The following is a 9,393-nucleotide window of genomic DNA, read 5'->3' as shown; positions in this document are numbered from 1 at the left end:
CCCTGATGAGTGCAGAATATCCAGATAAACGCAAGTTGGGGGATAGTCAACAGCACTTGGAACTCCCTTTTCGGGTTTCTATGGAAAAGTATTGAGTAATAAGTATCATCTGACGTCTTAAGCAGGCAAAGATTAAATTGTTTCAAAATTGTCACAATGTCCTACAAATTTCAATAAAAAATAATCTTTAAATTGAAAATTAATTTCCGTAACAATTTCACCAGTACCAAATCTATTTAATCTTTTTTAGTGATGTTTTTTTTTTTTTTAAGGTACACAAAACACTTTTAGAAACATCAAGATTGGATAAAACCCTTCTTATCTTTGGTCATATTAAAGTAAACAGTACAATTAGTTTAAGGTGCATTTTTGCACACACAGGACGAACATATTAAATATTAAAAACAAGTTAAAATAGTTCTGATAAAATATATTGTAAGGAACACAAAACGAACAGAACATTGAATACGCTACAAATTAAAAAAGCGAAAACAAATTATACAAAACTATGTAATCCATGGCCCTTCTTTCCTTCTACCATTGACTCTGGCCCACGATGGAGTCCATCAGGGCACCGTTTAGCTCAGCTCGCAGGGCAATCTTCTGGAAATTGCTGCCCTGGTACTTGTTGAAGATGGCCTTCAGTTTGGCCTGGGGAGCATCCCGGGCCAGCTTCGCAATTATCCGTGTAATGGGTCGCAAGTGGGCAGCCGAATAACGCGAGTAGTAGGTCAAGGTGGGAGTCCAGTGGCGGTCGTTGAATCCTGTCCCAGCCCGATAGTTTCCATTGAGCAAGTGCAGCGACAGGAACAGCGAAGCAGCTGCAATCTCCGATGGCCTATAGGAGGCCATATCGTAGTCCACAGAAGCTAGCTCAATTAAGTATTTGGACATTGCATGGTGCTTATCCTCCGCGCCGGCAGCCTTCGAGTAACGCCGCAGGAAATGAATCGGCAGCGGACGCGACAGATTGCAGTCGATGGCTTTTAAGATCTGCAGCTCCATTTGACGGATCTGCCGGGCTGTGTATGTATCGTCCGTGATGAAAACCAAATCCACGATGGCCGGCGGACACCGCTCCTCGTACTTGGTAGCAATAAAGAGGGCAGTCACTCCCACCAATTGCAAATAGTTGCGCTTGGTGTCCTTAACCACTTGCAGATAACGATCGATAATGGCCACCGTTAGCTGGAAGGTTTCTGGAGCCAGGTGGAACTGCAAGTGGACATCGTTAATCCAATTGATCAGCACGGATCGCATCTTGTGAGACACCTCCTTCTGCCCGGCCAGGTGATCCTTGTGTATGGGTTGTTGCTGTTCCGCCTGGTATAAATATTCGTAGATGTCGTTCACATATTCGGAGACCAGCACCAGGTTCTCCTTGTCGTTGGCATCGATGTCCTCGATCCCAGCCAATCGCTTGCTGGAAAGAGACATGATGGTTGGCATCGTTGAGGTGGTTGCAGCGATGAGAGGCATCCTGGTCACTTCCTTCTTGGCCACTGGTTCCCGAAGAATTTCGGGAACCCCCATCGCGGGTTTGGCTAATGCAGCTCTCAGCTTTGTCAGTGATTTCTTAGACAGGTTGCTGAAATCGTGTTTTAAGGCGGGCTCGTTAACATTTTCGTTGGTACTTGCTGTTAGCTTAGTGGATTTCACAGCCGTCTTGGCCGGAATGCGATTGCGCATCGAATTTGCGCACAAAAGTGCCGAAACGCCCCCTTCTTTGGGTGGAGCGGCGGTATTGCCATTACTGATGTTTTTCTGTGCCATTTTCCAGTAATTATCCACTCGAGCCATGGCATTGGGACGGGCATCTGTGGGCTGGAGCAAATCTCCCAAAGCAGCGCGTTTTGTTGTTGCCTCCTGTGAAGGCCCTGTCAATTTCTTCAGTTGCACTTGTTGGAAATTCTCCGAAGCGTTCTCGTCGCCACGCACTTTAAGTGTTGTGCTCACCATTTTGATTAATTCTTTTTATTTGTACAGACACAAGTATTACACAAAGAGCTGAAGCTTGACTATTCTATCTCTTTTTTGTTCTTTGATCGCGTTTCCTATGAAAAGAAATATGTTTTTGATTTGAAAATATAATTTGTTCTCCGAATAGTAGTAATTTACACTTTTTAAGTCTAGTGTTGCTGAGATTTGAGTCAATTCTCCGAAAACCTGATCGAGTTTTGGGATCGAAGAAGCAAAGCTGCAGTTTGAATTTAAAAGTTTGATTTATATTCCTAGTTAAACATGTCAGCTTCTAGATAACCTTTATAAGTATCTGCTGGGACATAAAGTGTCTCTAAGTATCCTCTATTGGTGAAGTATTTGTAGGCAGAAAACAACAACAATCTAAACAGATTCTGTGGAGTGCAATGTAAACAGTTGAAGAGGCATGCAAGTTATATATCCGGGAAAAAGTATCTCCCCTCACAGATAGTACACGTTAAAAAATTATAGGGGTTTCTTCTCTGTCTTAGTCGACATAATTCAAACATTCCTCTCTTTTTACATATGTATATGTATATTTATAAGTCCATAGGTTGGCCTCCCAACGAAATCCCAAGTTCGTAATGTGCGCGCCCCCATTTATCAAACGTTGAAAATCTGGCGTCGCCTTCGATAAGGGTAAATAAGAAAATGGCCAAACGATGTGGGTCGCCACAGCACACACACATATACAGATACATTCCGTATCTGTATCTGTATCTGTATCTATGGGGCGTACTTTTTTAGGTGTATCTGTGCGGTCTGGCCGCGGTGAACAATCGCTGTCATTGAGAAACCTTCGTTCGGGGTTCTCTGGAAGCTCAAGTGGCTCATTATAATTGAGGGAATCGTAGAGTCGGGGGCAGGGGGCTTTACTGGGAGGTGTTTGCCTAAAGCTGTTTGGGCGCCATGAATATTACCGCCCAACCGCCCAGCAACCGCACACCCACAACCCCTCAAAAAAAAAAAAAAAAAACTAAATAATAAAGAAGGCACAAGATCCCAAACTCGTGGGACACTGTACAAATTCTACAAAAAAAAGCCCAACAGTAAAATGCCAGAAGGAGAAGTTATAACAACGTAGCGTTTTATCATTTTGCCCCTCGGTTTATGGCCGTCTCATGTGATAAATATATATGGCAAAAGTGTTCGAAGTTCACCCAATAAGAAGTGACTAACCCAGCGATAGGGGGAAACGAGAAAGGAACCGAAACAAACCGATCCCCAGCAAAACGATAGAATCACCGCGCCTAACCCTAAATCACCGAATTGGCAAGATCTTTGCACCTTGTTGTGATTTCAATCAATATCCTTGTAATTGCTTTAATTCTAAAGATAAAAGAACCAAATTTTGAAGCGAATTCTCATTGAAATAAATAAAAACATTGTTTAATAATAGAACAATCATGATAGTCATTGGCTTCGTCAGTTTTGTTAAATGACCAGCCATTTTTATAGGTCAGACATTGATTACCTATTTCTTGGATTGATAAACATCGAGTGCCATAAATGATTCAGATACCTAGACGATTTGCTAGTAGAAGTGCCCAAATTTGCTTATCAATTTTCAAGTCCAAGTTCTTTGGAACCCTTCAGAATGCTACCCAGCAAACTCACCTAACTTAATCTGTGTGGCAATGATTTCATTCTATGTATATATACCAAGGCGTATATATTATACAAACTCAATTGACTTTTGCACAGAATCAGCGAATTTCGCCACAGTCAAAAACAGAAAAGCGCTCACTCAAGTGGAAGTCAAAACCCAACCATCCAAAATATCAGCCCCTTTCGTATTCGGGCGGTAATACGAGAAGCCCCCCAAAAAACCCATCATCGAAGTCCGCATAGAATTCGAGTATCAGAAAACTGCATTGCCAAGATAAAAATCAGGCCACAGTGAGTTTAATAAAATATGAAATACAGAAGAAAAAAAACATATATCGAAATCATATATTCGTCGCTGCGGAGATGTTGTTCTTCTGGTCTTTGTCTTTGTTCAATGACATCAGAATCATGAAATTGCAACATGCACATAACGAAACTGGAGATCGGGCGGGTATATATTATAAATGTATATAAAGGGGGGAGTGGGGGAAAGGGGGATTGATCAATAGGGCGACAGGTGGGTCAGACGTGGATGCATGATTAATGGCAGCAAGATACCAGATACCACTTGCCAGACACGTGCTGTCGTTGCTTCAGAAATCCAGAATGGTCGATTCTCCCGGCAATGATTTGTTTACCTAGCAGGGGGGAGTCTACGCGGGTCAATAACACTCGTAGTGCATCGCAGCACTGAGAATAATGGGTCATTACAATTACAAGTAATGTGTCTCCGATTAAACTTATTTACGCGCATTTTGAATGTTATTGTTTTTTCAATGGTTCTACCAAAACCCTTAGGTCAATCGGTTTAGCAAAGATGTCGATTTTATTTAATAAATTAATTATTTTTTACAATTTCCAGTGCCTTCTGAAATCACAATCCCCAAAAAGCTGCTGAGACTGTGATCCCACGTACAATTACCTTTACATATCGTACTGCGTCTTAATTTACCGCTTCGCGTTTGGATTTCGCTGATGCCTCGCATTTCTTATATAGATCAATGATCGCCATGCATCAACGTAATTAACTGTCTGTATGCCGATTTCTGCCCACTCATGGATAATGAAAAGTGTAGCAGCGCAATAATAAATTCCTGGAATCGTCTCGTTTTCCGAGCACTTTCCGATTTAGTAAATTCGTTTCCAGTTCCCATGGGACAAACAGATGACCGCAAATTTTAAATCTTATCGGTGCGATTTGGGGCCCGAGTTACCCCGACAATTTATTATCATCATGCTCGTAATTATAATGCATGGGCCAGCTCGTTAGCATGTCCCCATAAAAAATGGTCAACCGCAATCCAAGGGAATCTGTTTGAAAAAGGCACTCAAGTGACAGTTTTTGCGGATGACCCCAGAGACTTGATTTTGGGGTTATCTTTTGCGGTTTTTCTGGACAAATTAAAAGATATTTCTGTGAATATATAGTAGTTTTGCTAGAAGAAGGTCAGGATAGATTAAAGAGAAGTTTCACACTGCGACAAGCAGCAATCATTTGCTGATGAGCCTAGATGTATAAATAGTCGTTATCGTATCGATGTTAAACGAAACATTCGATCTAAATGTGATAAACTCACATTAGTATTTGTTTACAATTTAGCGCTGCTTAAAATAATATGTTTAAATTAATTATGTAATGTAATAATTTGGTTTCATAAGTTTTGATATATATTTATGATAAATTCTCTTAAATCTTAAATGCCTGTTCTTGTGAAAGTAGGGTGTTCCCGATTTGCTTATCGCAAGTACTTCTGTGCCATCCACTTACTGTTGCTGATGTGAACTGCCTTTTTTCGGGCCGCATATTTACTTTTATCAAGTCGGTGGCCAGATGGAGCAACCGCAAATTAGTGTGTATTCTTTGCCTGATTACACAGCTTCTGGGAGTAAGAAAAAAAAAGAACAGAAAACTTGGACAATCCGGCATCTGTTCTTTACTACTAACCGCAGCTGACAGTGGGGACTCGGGAATATCTCACAAGTTATTAGCGGACGCAGAGGGGGAGACGTAAACAAGTGGCAGATAGTTCGATTGATTTGCAATGTTTACATAAACGTACAAGGTTCTTCCTTATGGGGGCCCATAATCTGACGCCTCTTCACGAAGAAACCCAAATCTATACACAAATATTTTACAGCTAGCGTAGTCGGTAACGAAATGCAATTAACTGGAAATTGCAGCGAGCGCTATCGGCGCCTCAGAATGAAAATAATAATGGAATGGGCATGAGAATGGCATCGACTGACGACGCCAATCAGTCGGATGAGCTTAGCAGCCGCGTGTCTCGCAGAGTGCAACTCATCAGTCGAAGGCTATAACTCAAGGCCCCCCTTAAGACCCTGTGACACTACAGAAAATAAATGAAAATTTTACAGAATTTTAGGATTTTAAGTGGATGTCAAATTAGTAAAAGCATAGTATTTAATTGTGTATTAAATGTTCTTACTGTTTTGTAGATTTGTTGTAAGGAGCGATTTTGATCCATAATATATAATATATGATGAGAAAACTTATGTTTATCATGTTATATGATCAACTATGTGGGAACTTTTAAGGAACTTTCTAGTGGCTTATAAAACTCAAATCTTGTTTAATATCTCGAAAAAACATAACTTTAAAGCTTTATAAGTCTATAAATTTACTTCAAGTAAGGCTTCTGAAATATATTGAGCTATAACTAAGGAAACCACTTATCTTCCGTGCCCTTCCCAAGTTTCAAGTGGTAGCATCAAGTTCTCTACTTGGTCCGGTGTCATATAGCCGTAAAGCCCACCACCGAACTCGACTCTATTCGATTATCGAAATCGGCTGGCCCATAAAACAGAAAAATAACTACACCTCACCTGAGCTCACTTTAGCTTCTGCGTCTTTGGCTCTGCTCCAGATATAGCAAAGAATTCTGAGGGCTATATAGATAGATCAATTGCCGACCGCTGACTGCCTGTTTCTGGTTCAGTCACGGGGACTTGCTTAACAGATGTTGCTGCTTATCGTCAAGCTGATACGACTTTTCTGCCCGCACAAACCCACAAACATATACATACAATGGTTACACATTTCCCAATGCGATCGAATGGAGGATCGCGGCGGGCTCACCGTGACTCACCACGGACGTTGATCTAATTCCAAAGCATCGTATGATTTTGCGAGATATTCATATTCGTTGCATTTCATTACTCCGCATGAGGGCTATGAAAGAAGGTGTTTCGAAACTGGTTTCTTTATCATTCATTTTTATTTTGGTATTTATTTTTAAAGGGAGCTTTATCTTAATCTTAATCTTAACTTGATCCATTTGATTTCTAAAATTGTATGTCTTAATTCTCTAATAATCAATTTGTCCTCTCTAAACTGCAGCATAAACCCATTGCTCATCCGCCCCGTTGGGTCTGCTGGCCAAACATCTACTCTCGGATACATGTGTATATAGCCTGCTCTTATACATATGCCCATTTGCCCATATATATTCTTTGTCCATCCATATTGATTTTCTCTGCTGCTGCTTCTGTTGTTCTTGTTGTTTTGGTTGTTGTTGCCACATAATGCTGCAAAGTGCTTGGCTTTGATGGGTGGGCCAAATCTCCTCCCCATTCCCACCGATTTACCAAGAGGATATACCCACACACACACACACATATATTAAATCCGAATGCGAGAGCTAGCAAGAGGGGGATAGTGGGTGAAAGAGTGAGAGGGAGAGTGAGAGGGAGAGCTACCGAGAATGGCGCAGTGAAGTATTTATCAGAGCAACATCAGAAATTCAGAGGAACTTTTGCCATGAGGCAGCTCGCACGACGACGTGGCCATATATACCACATCTATATCGTAAATATATGTGTATGTATGTGTGTATGTAGAGTACACATATATATATAAATATATATATATAGGGGTTTTATGTACCAGCGAAGAATCGGCCAAGGCGACAGCAACAATGGCAATAACAACAAGGCACGAGGAACAGCGAACGAGAAACGCGAAGACCGACGACGTCATCATCCCTGAATGGGTGGCTAAATCAGTGGGTGGTGGTGGGTGGATGAAGGGTGGTTGCACAGGTGGGCAGAGGTCACACAGAGGGTAGTGGCTGTGGCTGAGCTGCTGCGTGTGGCTCCTCTCCTGCTACACAGCAACAAATTGTTCTCTTTCAAAATTAACTGCAAGCAGGGAAAGTAAATTTGTCCATAGATTCTTTCTTTATTTTTAACTTGTGAATATAAAATTAAATTCTTTTAAATTCTTTTAAATTCTTTTAAATTAATTCTTTAATGAATAACAATAAAGAATTCTATCACAGGCTTAATACGATATCATTACCTATTTTCTGCTCACACTTATCTGACCAACAAATTACACATTTCTCAAAAGGTTTCTTAATTACTTTTTCCAAAAACCAAATCATTTTTAAAACCATATTTTAATACTTTTTCCCACTTTTTTTCCCCAATGATTGATTCTTTTCATTTAAAAAAAATTTCTAAATGTAATTATTTTAAAATCAATTAAAATGATTTGCAATCCAAGTTAATCATAACAATTCTCCGTGTAGTCGACCTCTCCATTTTACCTTCTTGAGGGGAGGTGACTTTTCGTAGAAGGTCGTCACAGCCAGAAAAAAATAAAGAAACAACATCAGCACAACTGAAATAGAAACAAAAATTCTTTTCCATAGATTTTTTCTTAGAACCTAGGGAAAATCCAATTAGAAATGCCCGCAGAGGGAAATAATTCACCTGTCAGGGTGCCACCAACACATACAAATAGAGTAGAGGGATGAAAAAAGGAGGAGGGGTGGGTGGCTTGTGGGTGGAGGGTTTTCGAAGAGTGGGAGGTGGCTGCGTTGTTTTTGTGATATGGATGTGAATGTGGATGTGAATGTGAATGGAACCTGAAACTGACGAGCTGACAAGGCTGACTAACTGAAGGCCCCGCTGCGTGCCAGGTGGAAAAGGGGGCGGGGAGCTGAGAGGGGGTGGAAATGAGGGTGGTGGTGCACAGGTGAGTCGCAGCGAGGGTGGCAGGTAAAATTAATGACAGACTGCAGATTGCTGGAGGGTGGAACGCAGGCAGACGTCGCATTTCGGTGTTTTTTTTTTCTTGTAGTTTTTTTTTTTTGTTTTTTAGTTTGGCTTAACTTCTTTGGATGTATGGTCCTCCCGCTGCTGCTTCTTCTTCTCCCTCCCTTTTTTCCTCCTCTTCCTGTTCATATAAGTAATCCTTGCATATATATGTATATATATATACACAAACATCCATATATATAGAGATGTCTAGTGTATGTGTGGGTAAAACGGAAATGAACCAACAGAAAACACAAGCAAAGCCATGAATCTGAAATTCTTTTGGTTCTTTGCATTCCCTATAAATTTGGGTAGTTTGGTTATAACAAATACGGCATTTATAAACTTTTTTTTTATTAACTTTTAAGAACTTATCAATGTACAAGGCTTAATGCATGCCATGAAAAACACAATGAAATTAATATGATAGAAAAATAAAAAACAAAAAAAATATATACAAAAAGAAGACAAATTAATTATACTTAAATAAAATTAAACTATTGTAAAGAAAATTTAATAAGCTAAATGTGTTAATATTTAAAATTAATTATTATTAAAACTATTAGCATTTGTAAGCTTTTCAAGGTCCCAGGGTATTTCAAACTTCTACCCATTATATAATACCTACTCCTACGTACTCCTCTACTTTTATTTTCTGTTCAGTTTCAGCCCGGTTTGGTTTGGTTCCGTTTGCCTCAAGTGACATGCGGCTGACGTGGGCCTTTTGTCCTGCTGCTCGCCTCG

The 9,393-nt window shown here is 40.3% G+C and overlaps 1 protein-coding gene across 1 annotated transcript; it reads right to left on the bottom strand.

The window, feature by feature from the left end:
• Positions 1 to 525: 525 nt before the first annotated feature.
• On the bottom strand, positions 526 to 6,521 carry LOC128260624 (G2/mitotic-specific cyclin-B-like). The gene is made up of 2 exons (XM_052993771.1): positions 6,433 to 6,521; positions 526 to 2,054 (listed from the first exon to the last, which is right to left on the bottom strand). The coding sequence occupies exon 2, from the start codon at positions 1,957 to 1,959 to the stop codon at positions 535 to 537; it is 1,425 nt and encodes a 474-aa protein (XP_052849731.1). The 5' UTR covers positions 1,960 to 2,054; positions 6,433 to 6,521; the 3' UTR covers positions 526 to 534.
• Positions 6,522 to 9,393: the final 2,872 nt, after the last annotated feature.

This window comes from Drosophila gunungcola (assembly GCF_025200985.1).
Source record: "Drosophila gunungcola strain Sukarami chromosome X unlocalized genomic scaffold, Dgunungcola_SK_2 000034F, whole genome shotgun sequence".
NCBI lineage: Eukaryota > Metazoa > Arthropoda > Insecta > Diptera > Drosophilidae > Drosophila > Drosophila gunungcola.
Note: the sequence above shows the minus strand (reverse complement) of the source record. Positions and strands in the feature narration are given on the sequence as shown.